Source organism: Corythoichthys intestinalis, chromosome 13 (genome assembly GCF_030265065.1).
Source record: "Corythoichthys intestinalis isolate RoL2023-P3 chromosome 13, ASM3026506v1, whole genome shotgun sequence".
Classification (NCBI taxonomy): domain Eukaryota; kingdom Metazoa; phylum Chordata; class Actinopteri; order Syngnathiformes; family Syngnathidae; genus Corythoichthys; species Corythoichthys intestinalis.
In genome coordinates, this window is record NC_080407.1 from 48,464,958 (window position 1) to 48,488,642 (window position 23,685).

The 23,685-nt window shown below is 41.5% G+C and overlaps 2 protein-coding genes across 3 annotated transcripts in view; one reads left to right on the plus strand and one right to left on the minus strand.

The window, feature by feature from the left end:
* The window catches only part of tkfc (triokinase/FMN cyclase), a 170,661-nt gene that overhangs the window by 73,139 nt on the left and 73,837 nt on the right, over window positions 1-23,685 (plus strand). The gene's annotated exons all lie outside the window — the stretch shown is intronic.
* LOC130927793 (cytochrome P450 26B1) lies at window positions 2,008-23,648 on the minus strand. The gene is made up of 7 exons (XM_057853820.1): window positions 23,302-23,648; window positions 10,337-10,561; window positions 9,009-9,127; window positions 8,786-8,942; window positions 8,557-8,712; window positions 7,902-8,186; window positions 2,008-5,573 (listed from the first exon to the last, which is right to left on the minus strand). The coding sequence occupies exons 1-7, from the start codon at window positions 23,503-23,505 to the stop codon at window positions 5,181-5,183; spliced, it is 1,539 nt and encodes a 512-aa protein (XP_057709803.1). The 5' UTR covers window positions 23,506-23,648; the 3' UTR covers window positions 2,008-5,180.

Here is a 23,685-nt window from a genome sequence, read left to right on the forward strand (position 1 = left end):
TTATGCCCCCGGGCACTGTCCTGGAATTTTTTATGTCTAAATTATGTGATTTGGTAAAAAATTGTAGGACTAAATACATTTTGAAAAAAAATTTTTTTTCAAAAATGTGTGAAAAATCGGCGTTTACGGGCAAACGGAAAATTTTTCAGTTAAACGGTTCGAGATGTGCGGCGCGCTGAAGAAATCTCATTTTTAAAAAAACAACAACAAAAAAATGAATAACACTATCTGGGTCTTTGAAAGCCATTGTTCCATCCACAAGACCATCCATTTGTGGCCCTACAGCATTTTACGGCACAAACATTGATTTTTCGGGGCCGCAAGGTCACGGTAAGACGATAAGAAATGTCACCGGAGACCATGGGATCGGCTTTCGCTTTCTTTCTCGTACGGAGAAGTCGACCCTTACGGTCGGCGAGGCGGCAGCGGTCGCCGATGGTTTCCCGCGAGCCGTGTCGGATGTCCCGTGTCAGGTCGTGCGGTTTGGTCATCTTGAAGCACTTAGCGTACATCTTTGAAGAGGTGTGTTTTTTTTCTCTCTCTCTCTCCCCTCCGTTTCCAGTCGAGATGAAGAAGTCTGTGGAAAAACTTCCGTTTCGCAGCCGACTTGACCTTTGACTGCGAAACTTTAACCCTTTCGGGGAACATCGGTCACTAGCATTAAGTGTAGAATTATTGAACCATTCGGTGGTAAAATGACTAGTTTTGCTCATTGGAAACACTTTCAATCTTGGTAAATATTATTTAAAAAGTACGAATAATTATTTCTATATCTTAAATAAAGTTGGATGAAAACTGGAAAATGCCAATTTCTGGAGAAATTGCAATGGTAGTTTTCCGATGTAGTTTTAGTCGATTTTAGCAAAGCCTGTGGTCAAAAGCAGTACTGTTTTGCCTGAAGGAAGACTGAGTTTGTGTCGTAAAATCATGATGGTGGCCTGCAAAAGAATTAAACAACAGTTCTGTTTCCAGCGGCTGTTTGGAGGATGAAAAGTAATAAGCTAATGAATCCAGTTTTGGCTCAAAAATAGCATCTAATGGTTAGCAACCGTGTGGCTAACCACCCCAACCGAACTTGTCAGCGCTGACAAGTCGAGTTAGGTTGAGGGGTGTTATGCCAGTGAGTGAAAGCCGAGCCAATGGTTGTTATACTGTATCTTTGTAGCCGCCCTTTTTTTTTCCTCCTCTGATAAATTTTTTTGTCTTTGTTGCTCTGCCATCTGTGCAAAATCCATGCGAAAGCGTTAGCATCAACTTGACTGTCTTTATAATGAATGCGGAAAGGGGGAAGTGACGTATGTCGAAAAGCAGTCAGCACATTTGTAGTTTTTTTCAGTCGACATATCACAAATGTTATAAAAATATATTATAAAGGTTGAAAAGTTACCTAATGTTGCTTAAAATTTATTTTTTTGGGAGGGGTCGAAAATCACAATAGACAATCAATAGATGTGGTTTTTTGGTGTGCCAATGTAGATTTTTCATTGGGAATCAATAGAAGTGAACGGACATTTTTGTGCCATTGGAAATGAATAGGAAATTTTGTGGCATTAGAAATCAACGGGTGTTTTTTGGCAAATTTTGGTGCAAATTTTACTGCCAATAATAGTAAAAATAATAAAAAGAACTACCCAGGAAATATTTTAAGTACCTTAATTATTGGACTATAAGCCGCTACTTTTTTCCGTCATTTTGAATCCTCTGCTTTATAGTCCAGTTGATTGATTTGGATTAAGAGGTAACACTTTATTTGACAGTGGCATCATAAGACTGTCATAAGACTGTCATAGTCTATTTATGTCCAGCTTGGATCTTTTACATTGAATGAGATGGTACCTTATCTCGTAGGCACTTTCTCGTTTGCGTTATTCTAACACACTTAACATAATCAATCAGTGAATAGTTTATTTTCTCGTATTTACCGATCAACTGTTTGTATTACTCTAACACACCCAATATAAAATAAGTAGCACTTATACCATAGTTTAAGGAAAACAACCAAAATATAGGGCATAAAAGATACATGACGCCCTCTTATCACGAAGCCCAATGTGTGCGTCATGTAATTGACTCGCAATCAGTTCTCCCGGACAGTCCAGAACAAATGGCGGGACACCCTGTCCCAACAAAAGGAAAACCAACGCCCGATATCCAACTGATAACACGAGACTCCAAGAGCACCTTTGACACCGAGGTGGAAAAATCCACAACACTCGTTGCCCTGACAACAGTAATTCCCGAATCATCCTGTCCAATCCACAAACAGACAATAATCTTAAACAACGCCCAAACACACCCTTCTTCCTGCCCACGGCACGCCCAGCGAGAGCCTTCAAAAGACTGAATGTTTAACTCATCGTGGTCATTTTTCTCGGGAACCTTTTGTTGACTTGTGATAGGGTGACCTTGCCTCCCCGCCTGAGTGTTTCTGTTTCGCCTAGCCGTTTTGAACGCTGTCGATCTGAATAAATTGTCAAGTTGTTTTCGGTGAGCCTTCTTTAAACCTTTTAAAATGGAGTCAGTACAAAGGGTTAAGACTATGAGCCGGCCCGGGCCTGGCTAGAAGGTCAGATTCCTTCAACATCCATTCAAAAGTGAGATAATTTGCCGGATAACACTAAATGAGATCTGATATAAGCATTCATTAATGCTCATGACAGTGTCATGTCATAATTATGACTGTCTAATGACAGTCTTATGGCACCACTGTCAAAGAAAGTTACCAAATACCATAACTAGCAATTAATGAAACAACTGGAACAGTAACTGAAGAACTAATGAGCACAGAACATGAGTTTTGATTGTTATTTACATCTGTAGCGCAGCAATGCATGCTAGGAGGCATATTGGACAACAACAGTGTTGACAGCAGGTGGCAGCAGAGGTTGACTGTCTCCTAGGGAACAGTGATTTCCAAATGAAGCTTCTTGAAGCAATGAAGGTTTGCAGCCAATTGGTTCAAAGCTTCATGGTGGTTCATCTGGTCTTTTGACAGTCACTTGATGCTGCTATCAAATAGAGTGTTACCGTGCCTGATTCTGCCAGAACAGGATCTGGCACCTCTTGATTTTTTGCCTCCCTGTGTTCCGGGACTTATTTGGGCAGATCCGGCACCTCCGTGTGACATAGAATTTTTTTTTTTTTTTTTTTTTTTAAACTTTGTAAATTTGCTGCATCTGGAGAGCAAGCAGCTAGGATTAAACGGTATTTGAATCATGCTAACGGGCAGGGCCGGTGCAGCAAGAGGCTAGCATCACATCAGCTAGTCAGGTTCACGGACAGCCAGCCAAGCAGGGGCAGGAGGCTGCTACCGTGGCAGCAGCTGGTCAGGTTCAGCGCCACCCGGAGCGGGGGCCAGCTACAGCGCCAGCAGTCAGCCAGGTGGGCCGCCAACATCTGGAGCAACAGGACAGTACCCTAATGGGAAATTTGGACTCCACAATTTGTAAGGCGGTGGGAACTTTGGGGCCAGAGAAGACGGGGTTGATGAAACTCGCAAAAGAATGGGTTTGTAATATTTATTGTAATCTCTGATTATTTTTTTGTTTTGTTTTACAAGTAACAAGAAACTAATTGCTGACTGTGTACTGTAAGTCCCACCTGTGGTTATGTGGGCAATTGCCCGTGCTGTGCAGAGTATATATCCTTCATAATTATAAATTGTTGTCATAACATATACCATTGGTGTTATCTGAAACTGAGGCTCGTAAGTCCCACAACATAGCAAGTGGGCATTTGCGTGTTATTTTCAGCACAATTTTCTGCGTATGTTCCGGGACCTGTGCCCGTCTCGTCATCCCAGCGCCGTCACATGTACTTTGTGTTCTGGCACCTTATGATTTACAAATTAAGTACTGGGTACCGGTTAATATTTTCTGGCGTAAATATCCCGTAAAACAGTGAGGACAGTTGCAGCCTATCTACGAACAAATGCCGTTTTCGTGTCAAATTTGGTGGTGAGCGGCCTCTATAGTCAGATGCGCCATATATTGAATATATCTGGAATATTAAACTCACAAAACCATTATTTCCCTATTTCCTTTGTTTTTTGTTTTTTTTACTACATAGTTTATTGCAGGAGTACATTGAACAATCACGGTTACAAAAAACAAGATAGACATTCATAATTCAGCTAAGCAACATCATATTTCCTATGAAATGAAACACAAATATGTACAGGACGTTCAGACAAAGCATCAGAAAAGAGGAAATGTAGTCGCTTGGCCCTTAAAAAATAAATCTTAACCCCCAAGTGCTTTGCGTTTTCCATAATTAATAGCAAATCAAATGCAGCCATAATAAGTCTGAATAACAAAAACACATAATTACAGTCATCCATTAACACTATTAACAATTTCAACACTGTGTACAAAGTAAATGATATACATAACATTCTCTAGAAATCCAGTATTTTCCAAACCTTTTTTTGTTTTTCCTCATTTCGGCTCAAAACTAAAACGACTCTGTAGTACAATTTAAAAAAAAATATGACATTATCATTAATAATAGGTTATTAGTCAATAGCTGAATTTTCCCGTGGCTTGCGAAATAAAAAGTAGCACGTTTTTTGCTTTGTACAAAACGCAGATCCTAAAACCGTTGAAGAATTTTACGCTAGCCTCAGAAATCGTGAAAAAGAGTCGGGACGTCTAGAACTCTCCGTGAGAAGCAGCAAATCCTGAACGAGTCAGTGGTGTGTTAAGACGGGAGTGCAAGCCACGCGATTGGTCGATCACCGTCCGTTTGGTTGGAATTACTCTGCGTCGAGAAGCAGCGAATCGCGAGCGCCGAAACGCGACGAAGACGAGCAGCGTTTACATGTCGAGTGATCGTCGGAACCGTGAGCAGCGGGTGCTAGTGTGCTACGAGCTAGGGAGATTTAGACAATCATTGGAACGCAGATGAACTATAAACGATCCACCGAAAAACCGTTCAAAGATCCAAACTCGTATTTGACGTTAAGGATTCGAACGAATTCCCCGAAGGCTTTGTTTCCTGTCGTCCGGTACCCTGTTTGATCAATACTTGATTTCCCTCCCCCTGCGCTCTTGTCCAATGATATTCCATTGTTTGTTGTAGAGATGAGAGCAGAATCCTTACGGTAGCGTCTTGCTTTTCCGGCGAAAATGTTTTTTTAAGTCATAAAAAGGTGGAAAAGAAAACGCTGCATCCTTCAGTCGTCACACGGTGGCGCCGAGGAGCTCCTCGGACTTGGCCATGATCTCGTTCTGGTTGGAGTCCAGGCCGTAGAACTTGACCTTAAGCCCGTCCACCGGATGGACCACGGGCACGGTGACCACGCGCGGGAAGTTTCGCGTGGCCAACTCGAAGCGACTGGTGCTGGCTAGCTCGATGGCTAGGATGCGCAGGAAGAGCGTAGCCAGCTGCTTGCCCAGGCAGGACCGGACGCCGCCGCCGAAGGGCAGGTAATGGAAGCGCCCTTCCTTGTCTTCGCCGCGCTCCTGGCTGAAACGATCGGGATCGAAGGCGTCCACGTCCTTGAAGACGGACGATGTGTCGTGGGTGTCCCGGATGCTGTACATCACGCTCCAGCCCTTTGGAATCTGCACCCCCTGCGCACCAGAAGACGAAAGTTTTAAAGTTAGACGCTCATCTTATGTCTAGAATTGACTTTTAGCAAGCTTCCTAAACAGCCATGGACAAATCAAACGTTCATTGTTTAACACTAGAAAACCCAGCACAGGCCGATTTGGCCTTTCCCAAGACAAACACTCCTAATATTCCCGAGCAATGGCCGATTTGGCCTCTCCTCCGTGACTCATGTGATAGTTTATGTCAGTTCAAGTCAAGCTACATTTATTTAACTAGAAACTGCAATTTCGGGAGAAATTACTTCTGGTCTTTGCCATGTGGAGATACAGATCTTAGCCCCAGCCTAGGTTGGTTTGGGGACATTTCGGAGGCAATATCAGGTCCTGTCTATTTGGGGATATTTATGGGGCCTGGGATAACGATATCAGGTCATTTGGGAACATTTGGGAGGCGTGGCCTATTCATATCAGGTAATTTGGGAGCATTAGGGGGCGTGGCCTGATCATATCAGGTCATTTGGGAACATTTATGGGGCGTGGCCTAATCATAACAGGTCATTTGGGGGCGTGTCCTATTGATATCTGGTCATTTTCTGTTGATTTGGGGAAATTTTGTTTTTTTCCCCATTGAAAATGAATGGGAAAAATTTTGGACGTCCATGTCTGTCAATGGCAATGACTTACATAGGCGTCAATGGAAATCAAGTACATTGGCATCAATACAATGGAGAAACATGCCTGTCAAAGTAAATGCCATGGGAAATGAATGGGAAATTTGGACGTCCATGGCCGTCAATGGCAGCACCCCTTATGAGCGTCAATGGAATCGGGGATGTTTGGGGAACACGTCTTATTGATATCTGGTCATTTTTTGTTGATTTGGGGAAATTTTGTTTTTTCCCCATTGAAAATGAATGGGAAACATTTTGGACGTCCATGGCCGTCAATGGCATCGACATCCATATAGTCAATTGAATCGAAGTACATTGGCATCAGTAGATTCGACATGCATGGCTGTCAGTGGCGTCAATGCAATATAAATTCCATTGGAAATCCCATTGGAAGTGAATGGGAAATGTTCCCATTAGAAATGAATGGAAAAGTGTTTGCCAAATTTCCAAAAAGGTAAAGACCAGATAATTACATGTATTTATGAAGTTTGACTCCTCTTACAATTTTTTTCATCCACTTCTCCTATACTTCACACATAACGACAGAACGAATGGCCCAAATGTGTCCATTGTTTTGAAGAAGAAAAATAAGCGTTTTAGAACTGCAATTTGAGTGTAAAGCAAGAATTGTGTCTATAGTTTAGAAGGACTGAATCAGGGGCATGGAGTATGGATTGTGGTCATTGTGTCTGAAGTTAATGTATGTCTAGTGGTTGCATTTCCATATGAACGGCTGTTGTCTGTCTGACAACGACTTGCCAATTCAAAAGCACTTGAGACATTTTTGCCACCTCTGGGTTTTCCGGGGGAGAGGCCATATCGGCCATTGGTTGGGACTAGTAGGAGTACCAGTATTCTCTGGGACTTCTAGTATTAAGGGAGCATGATCCGATAAACTTTCAGATACCCCGTTGACTAATTGATTTGGTGGTTTTGGTTCGCCCCCTCCCAGTCAAAATGGATTGGATGTCTAGCTCCATCAATGGCATTGAAACACGAGTTAACAATGGAAAGACCCAAAAACTGACTTACTGACTGAACCCCATCTACGGAAATAGCATTTTTTTTTACGGAGAATCGGTTCAGCAGGACCGGTATTGCAGTCGCTTTATCGCACTGTTGCAATGAAGAGGGAGCTGAGCCGAGAGACAAAGCTCTCCATGTACCGTTCAGTCTTTGTTCCTACTCTCACCTATGGCCATAACCGAAAGAAATTGTTTGTGGGTACAAGTGGCCGAAATGGGATTTCTCAGGTGGAAAGCTGGCGTCTCACAGGGTGAGAAACACTGCTATTCACGAGAGGATCAGACTTGAGTCGCTGATCCTTCACATAGAAAGGAGTCGAAGTGGTTTGGGCATCTGGTGCAGATGCCACTAGGGCGCCTCCCGAGGGAGGTGTCCAGCTGGGAGGAGACCTCAGGGCAGGCCCAGAACCAGGTGGAAGGATATCTCAACACTGGCTTGGGAGCACCTGAGGATCCCTCAGTCAGAGCTAGTTAATGTGGCCAGTGAAAGGGAAGTTTGGGGCTCCCTTCTGCCCCCGCGACTCGACTTCGGATAAACGGATAGCAAACAATGCTACGGCTACTACAACCGATAAGGAGGTGCTTGAATCTGCCGCGTCAGTCAACGAAAAGGTTGTTTCATAAGCTGCTTTTCGAACGCCGTCTTTACTCACGTCGAGTTCAAAGGTCTGCACGGCGGTCCGATAGGCCCCTGAGACTGGCGTGAAGAGCCTGAGAACCTCCTTGATGACGCAGTCCAAGTACTTGAGGCTGACGATAGTGTCCAGACGCAGCTCACCCTCTGGGCACAGGCGACCATTCTGCAGAAAGCCTCGTGCCCTCAGCTCCTCCCGTAGGCGCTCCAGGACCGGCGGGTGGCGCAGGAGCTGCATGATGAGAGAGGTGCTGGCGCTGGCCGTAGTCGCGAAAGCGGCAAAGATCAGCTCGATGGTGGACTCCTGTAACAGCGGGTAAAGATCGGTCATCCTGTGAAGTTTGCAAAAGTGACGGAATAAATAACAGGCAAGCTAGCGTCTGCTGTGTGCGCAACAGGGCCTCCCCAGTTCACTCTCAGTGTGTGTGTGTGTACAGGAGGCCTCTTTCAGACCGCTCCAGGGGGAGTGTTGACTTATTTTTGGCCCTGGACTTAACCCAGAAACCATATGGAGAGAGAGTGAGTTGAGTTTCCACAGAATTCCTTGGAATGACTTGAATAGGTAAACAGAGGGTGTGCCCGTACAGCGCTGTGTGTGTGTCGTGTTCTGGCCTCCGCGTAAGTGATTGATGAGTGACGCGACAAAAGCTCTTGTGTGCATCTTTGCCTCTGACCTTGAGCTCCTGCATGGTGAGCTCGGCGCTGTTCTCCTTGGCGCTCTCCATCAGGACGTCCAGGGCGTCGCTGTAGTCCTTGCCGTGCGTACACAACGGCTTCTCCCTGATGGCTTTCTCGATGCTCTTCTGCAACTTGTCGCGCGCTCGCAGACCCTGCGTGCATTCGCGGAAAAAACTATCAACATCCAGTTCAGAGTCTGGAAAGCCCGGGGCGAGGTATGCGTACCTTCCTGTAGCCGCTAAAGGGCATGTCGATCGGCAAGCTGAAGAGATTGTTGACAAAGTCTTGGAAAGTGGAGAACAGGTGCCTCATTTCCTCTTCAGAGACACGGAATCCCAGCAGGACCCTCACCGCCATGGTGAAGGACAACCTCTGGCTTTCCCTGGGAGAAACGTAAGGATTCCCATTCAGGATGAGGCCACAGGCACTGAATGTCCGTGGACCTTACCTGTAGACATTGATGGGCTCGGGGTTGGAGCTCCACACACGCAGGCTCTCCTGGATCACCTGCTGAATTTTGGGCAGGTACGACTCCAAGGCCTCATGGCTGAACACCTTGGCGAACACCTGTGAGCATGGAAGAACAAAGATGGGTAAGCTGAATTGGTTCTTAGTAGCGATGTCTTGCTCAAGGACACCACAGACTCAGATAAGAGGGTGTTCTGCGCGAGTAGTTTGTCGTCGCCTAGATATGCCATGGACAGGTTAGGAGGGGAAAAACTACAAATACTTGCTTCAGATGTAAGTGTGTGACATTTTGGGATGTTCCAAACTTAGAAGTGAGGGGGTGTGGTCTGGGATGGGCAGACAATTGTTCAGGAGTTATTTTGCTACACCACAGAAACGTGACTGTCTTTGTGTAGCCTTAGGCACGTACACACACTGAGTGCAGTATAGTAAGCGACACACAGACACAGTGGTCCTAATAACGTCCATATGTCTTAAATTATGTGCTTTAAGTGCTGTGAGCTGCTGGTTCCTCAAACATGTAAAGACTCCTTTATTCTTCTCGCTGGCCTCCTTTTTGCTGCCTTCACCCAAAGACTCCTACTCCTCGCTTTTTCTATTTGACCCACTCCCGGTTTCTATTATCTACTCCACTGACTCCTTTTATAATCACACGTCAAAATGGTCAAGCTCAGGGAGCGGGTAAGTTTGCGTCTCACGTGGCAGCCCCCTCTGCTGGCCCTGGGTCTGCAGGTGCAGCGGCTTCACGCACCCGACATCCCCCTATTCGGTCTCCTGTCCGCCGTATTTGGCGTAGAGCGAGTTCAGGTGCGCGCGCTCGTCGAGGGCCCCCGGCAGAAAGCCCCTCTTTGTGCCTTCCTAATCAGGGGTCATTACACGAGGTTAGCGCAGAGGGTCTCCGGGGAGCCGAGAGGGGATCAGAGCCCAGATTAGACCCGGCCGACCTCTCGCCGTCCCCGGGCAGCTGACCCCGCCCACCTCCTGGAGGACCCGGCGGGAGAAAGTGAGGGACTGATTTACAGGAAATGCACCGGATTGTGCCTCGGCGCGTGTGTGTATATGTGAGGAAGGTATTTGCCCCGGGCGCGAGGGGATAATGGCAGTAAGTGGCTGATTACCTGAAATGGTCCTGGTGAGGAAAAGATGGCGGAAAGAGAGATAATAAGCATCGGGGTGGAATTAAGGGGTGCGCGTTCACAAACAGAGGAGTGGCTCTTCCAGGGCTCGCTAATTCAGGGGTGTCAAAGTTCCAAATCGCAGTAATGGTTGCCATTTTAAGTGGATGAAGCACTGTACACGCGTACTGACCTTCCTCCTCTTACGGTGGATGTCGCCAATGCTGTTGGCGAGCGAATTGGGTCCGAGCAGGGCGGCGGTACTCTGCGGCCAGTCCACCGTCACTAGCGTGTGCTCGCCCATCAGCACCTTGCGCACGTTTTCGGCGCCAGTCACCCGGATCAGCGGGCGGCCCAGCAGGTGGGTCTTGAACACGTTGCCGTACTTCTGCCTCCGCGACGCGTGGAAACCCGAACCCTGCAAGAGAAAAAGAGAGACATCCGGGTCAAGCGGGTCACGCCGTCGCCATTTTGGACTCTTGCCCTGTAAATGGGCCGAGTGTGCGCGCCCGAAGCGGCTTACCGTGTTACACACAGGCACGTTATTCACACGCACACGTGTGGTGACACACATGCTGGCAGTAAATTCATGAAATTCACAAAAACGTGCAAAGTCAACAAACACGGCAAGGCCGGACTGCGACAACACTAACTGGTTTGACCTCGCCGGAGGCCTTTCGGGCGGGGGAAGTGAGATATGCGAGAGTCGCCCTCGCGAACGACCGCCATGAAGTGTCAAACATTTCTCGCGAAGCAGCATTAGCATGAGCAGAGGTTGGCTCGCTACATGATGAATGAATATATGCTTATGAGGGTACTGTGATTGACATACAGTGGGCCAAATAAGTATTTAGTCAACCACCGATTGTGCAAGTTCTCCTACTTGAAAAGATAAGAGAGGCCAATAATTGTCAACATGGGTAAACCTCAACCATGAGAGACAGAATATGGGGGAAAAAAGCAGAAAATCAGATTGTTTGATTTTTAAAGAATTTTTAATTCCAAATTAGAGTGGCAAATAAATATTTGGTCACCTAAAAACAAGCAAGATTTCTGGCTGTTAAAGAGGTCTAACTTCTTCTAACGAGGTCTAACGAGGCTCCACTCGTTACCTGTATTAATGGCACTTGTTTTAACTCATTATCGGTATAAAAAACACCTGTCCACAACTTCAGTCAGTCACATTCCAAACTCCACTATGGCCAAGACCAAAGATCTGTCGAAGGACACCAGAAACAAAATTGTAGACCTGTAGACAATAGGTAAAACGCTTTGGAGCAATTATTTGAAAATGGAAGACTTATAACACCACTGATAATCTCCCTCGATCTGGGGTTCCATATAAGCTCTCACCCCGTGGCGTCAAAATGATAACAAGAACGGTGAGCAAAAATCCCAGAACCTCACGGGGGGACCTAGTGAATGACCTACAGACAGCTGGGACCACAGTAACAAAGGCCACTATCAGTAACACAATGCGCCGCCAGGGACTCAAATCCTGCACTGCCAGATGTGTCCCCCTGCTGAAGAAAGTACACGTCCAGGCCCATCTGCGGTTCACTAGAGAGCATTTGGATGATCCAGAAGAGGACTGGGAGAATGTGTTATGGTCCGATGAAACCAAAATAGAACTTTTTGGTGGAAACACAAGTTCTCGTGTTTGGAGGAGAAAGAATACTGAATTGCATTAGAAGAACACCATACCCACTGTGAAGCATGGGGGTAGAAACATCATGCTTTAGGGCTGTTTTTCTGCAAAGGGACCAGGACGACTGATCTGTGTAAAAGAAAGGATGAATGGGGCCATGGTTCGAGAGATTTTGAGTGAAAATCTCCTTCCATCAACAAAGGCATTGAAGATGGAATGGAATTTTTATTGTCATCATCATCGGTATCATTGACAATTACAAAATGTTAAATGATTTGCCCGAAGGAACCGAAGAAGAAGACAAAGGCGGACGGGATGAAGCATATGCTTATCAGTTTCCCGTCCCCCATACAACTAAAGACGTACATTCAGGCATGGAACATACATCAAAAGTTTCTCATTTTCAGCGCGAATTAACTGGAGCTCTCTGACGATTTCTTGATTCTGGTTTTGAATCAAGCCAGTCAAGGAGACCTCCAACTTCTGTATGGAGGATTTTATTTCATCCAAGTCTCCAGGTTTCAAATTCTTTGGAGCCATACTGGGATTCGAGCTTGCTGGCCCTGAGCGCTTATCGGTTAAGATAAGAGAGTGCTTCAGGAGCTCAGAGTGCGTCTGTACACGATGAAGGCTGAGCAGCGAAAGATGAGACATGGCTGGGTCTTTCAGCATGACAATGATCCCAAACACACAGCCAAAGCAACAAATGAGTGGCTTCTTAAGAAGCTTTTCGAGGTCCTGGAGTGGCCTAGCCAGTCTCCAGATCTCAACCCCATAGAAAATCTGTGGAGGGAGTTGAAAGTCCGTGTTGCCCAATGACAGCCCCAAAACATCACTGCTCTAGAGGAGATCTTCATGGAGGAATGGGCCAAAATACCAGCAACAGTGTGTGAAAAGCTTGTGAAGAGTTACAGAAAACGTTTGGCCTCCGTTATTGCCAACTAAGGGTACATAAGAAAGCAGGGCCGGCCCAGGCCATTTGGGGGCCCTAAGCAAAATAATGCAAAGGGGCCCATATTTTTGGCCCACCAATTTGTCACAGTGTACTGTGAAATCCGTACATGCAATCCAACCCATATTTTGTATATTAATCAGATTTTGTTGCACTGCATACTTCAAGCTTCTCACCCCAAATGATTGGCGCTATCTACTTTAAGTACTGACAAACGTTTTTCTAAAAGAGGAAAGAAAGAAGGTAGAACTTTTTTTTTTTTTTTTAAGCTTATAATCAAGTATCAAGTCTCCAAAAAGTCAAATAAAGCAAACTGTAGTAAACAAAATGGAATATAAATTAAACAATTGCCAGATTGGGGGCCCCATAGTGGTCAGTGGCCCTAGGCAGCTGCATAGTCTCCATATAGGCTGGGCCGGCCCTGTAAGAAAGTATTGAGATGAACTTTTGGTATTGACCAAATACGTATTTTCCACCATGATTTGCAAATAAATTCTTTAAAAATCAAACAATGTGATTTTCTGTTTACTGCAGCTAATTACCCCAGCGACTTTACTGTGCCGCTGTGATACGCCTACCTTCTTGTCGCCTAATCCGCTGCCTTGCGCAAATTGACCCCAGATGCGGCTAATTAGCATTTTCTAATTGTGCTAACCCGCCTTGACGGGGTGTCGACGTTTTGTCTAGTGAAACTAACCCCCACTCCCTAACAGAGGCCGGTAGAATGAATATTCTGGATTTTTTTGGGGGTTAAGACGGTATTTTGTCTTCACCAGGTCGCCGACCGGCCTCTGGAGCCCTCGGGGTGCGCGCGAGCGTGCGTGCGAGTTGTTTTCCGAGCCACATTTTGCTGCCACATGGATGTAGAGTGGTTTAGTATGTCTGCTTGGCATGTCGGCCTACACAAACGCGCGCACACACAAACAGTGGAAGGGGAGTTCCTCAGGCAGCAAGACAAGGCTCCCTTTCACACTCCCAAGATACACCATCAGATTGGTGCGTGCGCAATACGTTACTATACCATTTTCCATTTCATTTTTTAGCTTTCCGCGCACATTTTGGCAGGATACAAAATGCTGTTCCATACAAATGCTACATTGTATGTGCGTGCGCAGCAGGGGTGTGGTCTGGATGACATTTAGCTTAAAAGGTGAGAAGTCGACTCCCCTCTCTGTCCCAAAACTGGCAATACACATACACACACATAAGGGGAATGGAAAAGTTGTGATGTAATGAAGCTAAGCTAAATCGCGGTGCTTGAAAATTGGTGCCTCCACGCACCAAAAGGGCAAAATAATAACCAGCAGTGGGGATTAATGCATGTTCCATATACACGGTTATATTTACTTGAGTAGGTTTTGGAGGAAAATGCACTTCTAAGAGTAGTTTTACCAGGTCATACTTTTTACGCTACACGTACTCCGCGACGTTGGGCTACACTAGAGTCGTTACATTTTCCTTGTTTCACAAATGAGACGTCACAACCATGATCGCATGACTCCTTGATGCCAATAAGGCGTAACAATACAGTCACATGACCAAATACGAGCTTGCAGTCGGGGGAGTCCTATAATCACGCCGGCGTGTTCAATCACGTTGCATATAAAATGCACGACTCGACATAGAACGCCGTGTTTAGCGCTCATAGTTTTTATTTGGCGCCAAAAGATCGCGGTAGATATGATTGTTTTTATTTCATGGTAGGAAATGCTCTCTCCATTAGAGGGCACTGATGGTCTTTGGACTGGTGATGTTTCATTTCTGTTTATATTTTTCTAGTCGGAATTTGATTACTTTTGTGTATTTTTTTGGCCTAATATGGTCATAATTGGTTATAATACATAGATCACAGGTGTCAAAGGCAAGGCCCGGGGGCCAGATACGGCCCTCCACTTCATTTTGTGTGGCCCGCAAAACTAATTTGTGTGTATTGACTTCATGTTTCCTGCTAAAATGAAATTTAAATCAAATTTCTGTACTCCGAGATGAAAGCTTGATATTATCAGAAATCAAGAATAACAAAAATATTTACTGAATTTAAAAATAAAAATCAAGTGTTTTTTAATAAAAAATCCAAAACAATAATTTAAAAAAATGAATCTTTGACTCTATGTACACTTAAAAACAAATAAATATGGAAAATGTATTAACAGTAAGAAGAATATTTGCTAATATGAGGCTCAAAATTGGATCATTTGGAGTTTTAGCTTAGCAAACGTTTCTAAACGCTTCATCGATTATCAGAATAGTTGCCGATCGATTCAACACCCCTAGTTGGTTCAAAAAATCAGCCATTGTAAGTAGGGCTGCAGCTATTGATTATTTTAGTCGCCGATTAATCGATGAACTAGTTCAAATAATCAAGTAATTGGATAAGGAACATGAAAAATTACTTGAGCTGAGCCTCAAACGGTACGAAAAAAATAAATAAATGAAGATCTATGTACAATTAGGCTCGAGCGTTTACGTCACAGCAGCACGGGATCATGCGAGATTTGCGACAACGCAGCCATATTGGGAGCGCGTCTGCATCACGGGACATTTAAACTTAACGGCAAATACAATTCAACTACGAGTGCCAAAGATGGGAAAAAATTAAGGAAAACTTGCCAGTTCGATACGGAGACAAACTTGTTACCACGGCGAAGGACAGATATGTGAGCAATTTTAAGGATGTGAACAATGTTGACCCTTACGAGCAAGCCGAACACAAATGGAATAAAGATGTCGACAAGCTTCCACCACTACGCGAAACTGACATCGTGCTGTATTTAGTGTTTGGTGTAAGTTACTACACTCATCAGCAATTCCGAAACTACACATCGCTACAAAGCTACAAACAGTTTTGCTGCGGATGGGTGCAGGATCTGCACATTATGACCATAGCAAACGGCAACACCATCTTTCTAGCAAAGGTAGGCAATGTGTGTTTACATTAGTCCGTGACCACGGATGTACAAATTTTTTGTTGCAGAAAATGTAGCTTGTGTACAAATTCTTTGCCACTCTCTCACGTCAAAATATTACAGCTTTTTCATTTGGCAACGACAGGAATTATGTCTTTTGAAGACAATGCACATGTATGCATGCTAGTTGTTTAGCTGTAGCTATAGCTAACAACAGGCTAATTTAGGGCATAAAGTTACCGAAATTTGCGTAAACAAACGAAATTAACTTACTGGAGTGAAAGTGCATAGAGCAAACTCTGTGTGTAACTGGAGAATCAAACGTTATGCCCTTCCTTCTGATCGAGGCCACCCATGCCATTCTTCGACGTTTGGTAAGTTCAGATATGACCTTTCCCTCGCCTTTTCTCCATGTAGGGATCCGGAAGAAATTCAATGGTGTTCCGTCGAGCTGTACATTCTCCTTTCTATTCGATCGGTTGTTGCAATTCTTTACCGCACAATAATTTCCAACCATTTTTAAAGAGCGACCTGTGTTGAAATGCCTCACTGTTTATGTTTACCGCTTCCATAATGGCGATAGCGGCGGAAACCTCACGAGTGCCACGTCATACGCTCGAGCCTAATAAAACAACAATTTGCTAACTTACATAGCAAAAGTCCGCTAGCTTAAATGCTATAAAATGCTAACATTTTTTTTTTTTTTTTTTTTTAACAATGCTCTTTAAAAATTGGTTCAGACACATATTCCTGCCAAAAAACAGCTAGATATACTTAAAAAATCAATTACGAATCAATTAAAAAACATGTACGCAAACAACAACTTAGCTTATGTGGTCTTAACAGGGAGCAGCTGTATTCAGCCATGCGAAATGAGGCAGACCAGAGTGTATCCACCCAAATCAATAATCTTTGACTCTATGTACACTTAAAAACAAATAAAAATGGAAAATATATTCACAGTAAGAAAAATATTTACTAATTAGAGGCTCAAAATTGGATCATTTGGAGTTTTAGCTTAGCAAACGTTTCCAAACGCTTCATCGACTATCGAAATAGTTGCCGATTGGATCGTCAGTTCTTTAGTTGGTTGAAAAAAATCAGCCATTTTAAGTAGGGCTGCAGCTATCGATTATTTTAGTCGCCGATTAATCAATTTAGTTCAAATAATCAAGTAATAAGGAATATGAAAAATTACTTGAGCTGAGCCTCAAACAGTACAAAACAAATAAATAAATGAAGATCTATCTATCTATCTAACAAAACAACAATTACATAGCAAAAATCCGCTAGCTTAAATGCTATAAAATGCTAACATTTTTTTTTTTTTAACAATGCTCTTAAAAAAATGTTTCAGACACATATTCCTAGAAAAAAACAGCTAAATATACTTAAAAACTCAATTACGAATCAATTAGAAGAAACGTACGCAAACAACAACTTAGCTTATGGTGGTCTTTACAGGGAGCAGCTGGATTCAGCCATGTGAAATGAAGCATGACCAGAGAGTACCCACCCAAATCAGTAAAACTAAATGCAAACACTTTCAAAGTAAACCATTAAAACCCCACTTAAATTAATACTCAACGCAGCAAAATTTAATTAGAATTTTTCTAATTGAATACTTGAGTCCATTTTTTTTTTTTTTTTGGGACGGCAGCGCAACATGATTTTGAAGTAACGCCACTCATACTCCAGTCCCAATTTCTGGCTACTCCACCTACCGCTGATAATAACCGAGGAGAACAGAAAAGCGCACACGCCCAGGGTCCGAGCGGCGCTAAAAATACCCGCGTGTTCTGTTGGCCTTGGCCCGCCGGAGAACCTGCACTCGGCCTTATAAATGTCCCCTTTGTAGCGCCGTGGAAATGTCCAACAAATGACTCTTTTATTAGGCCATGACAAAAAAACACAGCTAATGATGTTGACTTAGATCTGTGTGCGTGTGTGTGACATATCGCGGTGATGCTTAGCAGGGAGACAGTGGGGGTTTGCTTTACAGGAAAGGGGGTGGGGGAGAAAATTTCACTATATACACTTTCCAGTCAAAACCGACGACTATTTCAGAAAAAGAGAAGATGTCACGTGACATTTACAAGAACGTGTTTTCAATGCTAAACATGAAAACAAAGATTATCTGGCAAGCTGTAGTCAAAGCAAAAAAGATTTTGGAATATTTTGCATGCAATAATACAGTGGATCACAAAAGTGAGTACACCCACTCGCATTTCTGCAGATATTTAAGTACAGTGTAGCTTTTCATGGGACATCACTGACAAAATGATACTTTGACACAATGAAAAGTAGTCTGTGTGCAGCTTATATAATAGAGTTCATTTATTTTCCCCTTCAAAATAACTCAAAATATAGCCATTAATATCTAAACCCCTGGCAACAAAAGAGAGTACACCAAATAGAAACTACGTACATAGCTAAATTAATTGAAAAAAAGATAATAATAAAATAAAGATTCACTCCAAAAAAATATAAATATAAATTCAAAAAATAAAAAAAACAAATAATAAAGAAAAAAATAATAAAATAAAATTTTAAATTACAGTAATAAAAAATAAATACCAAAATATCAATGAAGAAATAGTTAAATAAATGTAAATACAAATCCAAAATGATAAAATACAAATTTAAAACCGTAATCATAAAATCTATAAAAATAAAACAATAATAAAATCATATTTGAAAAAAAGATAATAATATAAAAATTCAATCAAAAAAATATAAATATAAATAAAAAAAATAATAAAGAAAAAAATTATAAAATAAAATTTTAAATTACAGTAATAAAAAATAAATACATAAATATCAATGAAGAAATAGTCAAATAAAAATTTTAAAAATTATAAAAAAATGAATACCAAAAAAATACAATATTTAAATAAATACAAATAAAAGTACAAAATGATAAAATAAAAATTTAAAACCATAATAAAATTAATAAAAAACATAAAAATAAGAAAAATGAAAAAATAAAATAAAAAGTGTAATAATAAAATATATTAAATAAATGCAATAAATTAAATAAATGTAAATACAAATCCAAAATGATAAAATACAAATTTAAAACCATAATCATAAAATCAATAAAAATTAAAAAATAATAAAATTTGAAAAAAAGATAATATAAAAATTCAATCAAAAAAAATATAAATATAAATTTATAAAATAACATTTCTTAAAAATTACAGTAATAAAAAATTAATTCCAAAAATGAATTATTTGAATAATTACAAATAAAAGTACAAAATAATAAAATATTTTTAAAAAATTACAGTAATAAAAAATAAATACCAAAAAATAAATTATTTAAATAATTACAAATAAAACTACAAAATAATAAAATTAAAAATTAAAATCATAATAAAATTAATAAAAAACATATAAAAATAAAAATGAAAAAATGAAATAAAAAGAGTAATAATAAAATATATTAAATAAATGCAATAAATTAAATAAATGTAAATACAAATCCAAAATAATAAAATACAAAGTTAAAACCGTAATCATAAAATCAATAAAAATAAAAAAAATAATAAAATTTGAAAAAAAGATAATAATATAAAAATTCAATCAAAAAAATATAAATATAAATTAAAAAAATAACATTAAAAAAAAATAATACCAAAAATGAATTATTTAAATAATTACAAAAAAAGTACAAAATAATAAAATATTTTTTCAAAATTAGTCATAAAAAATAAATACCAAAAAATAAATTATTTAAATAAATACAAATAAAAGTACAAAATAATTTTAAAAAAATTAAACCATAATAAAATTAATTGTAAAAATAAAATAAAAATTTAAATACAAAATTTTTAAAAATATAATAAAATTGATGAATAGTCAAAAAATAATAAAATACAATTTGAAAATATTATAATAAAAATAATATGTATAATATAATAATAAAATTTTGAAAATCATAATTCATGCTCATAAGAGTTGAACTGATAAACAGAGTTCGGAATACTTTAAATAAGTAGTTTAAGAGAACGTTGAGCGAAAATGTCAAGTGAGCAAGACTAATAGGAAGTTGGACTTTCTCCAACGTCAGGCGATGCGAAACACCGTCCCAAAGTTTGACGAGGTCTGAAGCCCAAACGGGCGAGAAGAAGGTTAAAAGTGAGTGGGAAAGGAGGAGGGTTAGCGTGAAAGGCCGCGAGGGAATTCCTCCCCTCTTTTCAGCTGTCAATCATTCAGCCTCTGCCAGAGATGCCGGAGAACCCGCGCGTGCGCGTGTGAACGCCGCCATAGGACCCGGACTCCGACAATGACCCGCGTCGCCTCGCGGTCACGCCGCCGCGTCACAAACAGAAGAGGAAGGAAGGGAGGAAGGCGGGGAAAGAAAAGGAGGAAGGCGGAACGGCGGAGGAGGAGGGCGGATTAGCCGCCAAGGGCTTCGGATAGTTCAGCCAGAACACCAGTAGAATGCGGCGAGGGCGAGCGAGGGGAAAGAGAGAGAGAGCCGGAGCGTTGGCCCCTGACCTGAGGACATTTTAGAAAAGGAGATTATGCTTGTTGAAAACCCTCTAAGCGCTCACCCCGGGACCCCCGTTAATTCCCACCCAACGCACACACATTCTCCGTGGCGCAAATTACCCCTTAAAAGTAGTCGAGCGGCGCTAAAATCAAGCACACCGTTCGGAATAATGTCTCTGAGCAACTTGTCGCGCGCCATAAGTGCGCGCAGGAACACAAAAACCGCCATTGGCGCTCATTATTTTTGACCAAAATGTTCATATCATTCACATTTCAAAGTACATGATGCATTTTGGGGCGTTGTTAAATTCATCGGCTGCCATTGACAGCGCTAGATGTCCAATTCATGTTGACTGGGAGAAGGGCAAATGAACAAATAGTGTTGTTACTGGCCAATGAGTGGCCAGAACGGCTAAAACTAAAATATCAACTATGGCAATGTAACTTTTTTGGGTGGTTTTGAGTGTTATTATTCCAGTTTTACACAATTTTTTTACGCTGTTCCTACAGTTTTTTTACTTAAATGTTTTTGTAGATTTTTCCAAGTTTGACACTGAGGTTATTTACCATTGATTTTAGGGCATTTCTGTACTTTTTGTAGAGTTTTGGGCTTTTTCAGGTCACTTCCTATTAATACCGGGTCATTTTTTCCCCATTGGAAATGAATAGGACCATTAGAAATAAATGGTTTTTTGTCCAATTTTGGTGGAACAATACTTTTTGGGCAAAAACGCTATATAACATTGGTGCGCCTTAATTCTTCTGACATGTAAATGTAGGATGAGAAATACACAGTTTCGACCAAAAAGTGCCAAAAAAATCAAGGGGAGCTTGATCATCTTGTCTCCCGCAGATGTTTTTTTGTCCAATTTCGGTGGTACCATGCTTTTTCTTGGGAGGGGCAAAAACATTATATAATATTTGACCGCCTTAATTTTTTTGACTCGTAAATATAGGACGAGAAATACACAATTTTGACCTAAAAGTGTCACAAAATCAAAGGGAGCTTGATCATATTGTTTCCTGCAGATGTTGGACAAATTAACGGACTCCCCAAAAAATACCCGAGTTGCTCGAAATAATGTTTTTTTTTTGGTCCAATTTTGGTAGAACCGTACTTTATTTATTTATTTATTTTGCAAAAACGCTATATAACATTTGTGCGCCTTAATTTATTTGACTTGTAAATGTAGGACGGGAAATACACAATTTTGACCAAAAAGTGCCACAAAATCAAAGGGAGCTTGATCATATTGTCCCCCGCTGATGTTGGACAAATTAACGGACTCCCCAAAAAAATACCCGAGTTGCTCGAAATAAATAGAGAGGTTTTTTTTTTTCAATTTTGGTGGAACCGTACTTTAAAGAAAATTTTAAAAATTGTGGCAAAAACGCTGTATAAAATTTGTGCGCCTTAATTTATTTGACTTGTAAATGTAGGACGAGAAATACACAAGTTTGATCAAAAAATGCCACAAAATCAAAGGGAGCTTGATCATATTGTCCCCCGCAGATGTAGGACAAACTAACGGACGCCAAAAAATACCCAAGTTGCTCGAAATAAATAGTGGGGTTGTTTTGTCCAATTTTGGTGAAACCATACTTTTACTTTTTTTTTTTTTTTTGTGGCAAAAACACTAAGTTCTGTGCGCCTTAATTCTTTTGACATGTAAATGTAGCACAAGAAATACACAATTTTGACCAAAAACTGCCACAAAATCAAGGGGATCTGTTTCCTGCAGATGTTGGACAAACTAAACAGACTGCCCAAAAATACGAGTTGCTGGAAATGTTTTTTTTTTTGGTGGAATTTTGGTGGAACCGTACTTTTATTTAGGCAAAAACGATCAAATTGTGTCCCGCAGATATTGGACAAACTAACGGAATTCCCCAAAAAATACCGATTTGCTAGAAATAAATTGGGTTTTTTTTGTCGAATTTTGGTGGAACCGTACTTTTTTTTTTTGCAAAAACCCTATATAACATTTGTGCGCTTTAATTCTTTTGAGATGTACAACAAGAAATACACAATTTTGACCAAAAACTGCTACAAAATCAAGGGGAGCTTGATCATATTGTCTCCTGCAGATGTTAGACAAACTAACGGACTCCCCAAAAATACCCGAATTGCTAGAAATAATTTTTTTTTTTTTTTGGTCTAATTTTGGTGGAACCGTACTTTTTTTTGGGCAAAAACGCTATATAAAATTGTGCACCTTAATTCTTTTGACATGGAAAGGTAGGACAAGAAATACACAATTTTGACCAAAAAGTGCCACAAAATCAAGGGAAGCTTGATCATATTGTTTCCTACAGATGTTCGACAAACTAATGGACTCCCCAGAAAATGCTAGAAATAAATGAGACATTTTAGTGGAACAGTCTTTTTTGGGGGGGCAAAAACGCTATATAACATTTGTGCGCCTTAATTTTTTTGACATGTACGTAAATATAGGACGAGAAATACACAATTTTGACCAAAAAGAACCACAAAATCAAGGGAGCTTGATCATATCGTCTCCCGCATATGTTGAACAAACAAACGGCACCCCCAAAAATAACCCCAGCGTACATCCCGTTTCAAACTTCTCCCGTTGCCCATGTGGTTTGAATCTGCGGAACGCTATAATAGCCGGGACAAGTCGCCAGTTTTTTTTGTTTTTTTTTGTGCACCCCCCTCCCGACACGCGTCCTTCCTTTGTCCACGCGCTGGTTTTCATTGTAAAAAGCAAAGCCAGCATCCACTTGACCCTTTTTTGGAGAATCTGGAAAATTCCCAGAATTAAACGTAAGGGGAAAATGTGTCATCGCCTCATCATTTTATGACGTATTTTTTGTTAAGCGAAATGTTTAGTTGTTTTTTAATAGTTGTATTTGGTTTTTGGGATTATTTCAATGACATACGGTGTTCATTTACTTTTCCGCGACTTGTTTTTGTAGTATAAAGTAGTTTTTAACATTGAAAATGAAGCATTGGAATAGTTTCTCTAAGATCAATTGAAATTCTTTCCAGAATTTGAATGAGAGTACCATTTAATAGAGGTAATTTTACTTCAGAGGGAAAATGGAGGCGTTTTGTCCAGTTGCGGTTATGACATGATTACAAGAGGATAATAAGTATTTTGCGCAAAAAGAGCGCAAAAGCGGAGACTCACCTGCAGGAGCCAGTGGCACGTCTCGCCGATGAAGGGAAAGCCCATGGAGCCCTTGGGCATGGGCAGCTTGCACTTCTTGTCCCGCGTGGCGGTCCAGCGCAGCTGCCACAGCTGCTGTGACACGGCGAGCAGCAGCGCCACGCACAGCGCGCACGCCGCCAGCGTGGCCAGAGCAGACAGCAGGTCGAAGGTGTCGAAGAGCATGCTGGGGCTGCGGGTGGGGGGGACGCGCGTGACGAGCTCCTAGCAGCCGGACCACCTCATGTCGCTCGCGTGAAGGTGAAGATGATGACGGGGAGGAGGAGGAGGAGGGAGGAGGAGAAAAGGAGGAGGATGCTGCGCGCGCGTGTGCATGGGCGCACTGTGCGTGTGTGCGTCAGTCAA

Bases quoted from the DNA above. Each gene is read 5' to 3' on its own strand.
- LOC130927793 (XM_057853820.1), bottom strand. From the start codon at position 23,505: ATGCTCTTCGACACCTTCGACCTGCTGTCTGCTCTGGCCACGCTGGCG. The intron at 9,128-10,336 runs GTCAGTACGCGT...CCATGCTCACAG, and splicing joins TCCACCGTAAGAGGAGGAAG to GTGTTCGCCAAGGTGTTCAG. The intron at 8,187-8,556 runs GTCAGAGGCAAA...CCGCTGTTACAG, and splicing joins TCACCATGCAGGAGCTCAAG to GAGTCCACCATCGAGCTGAT.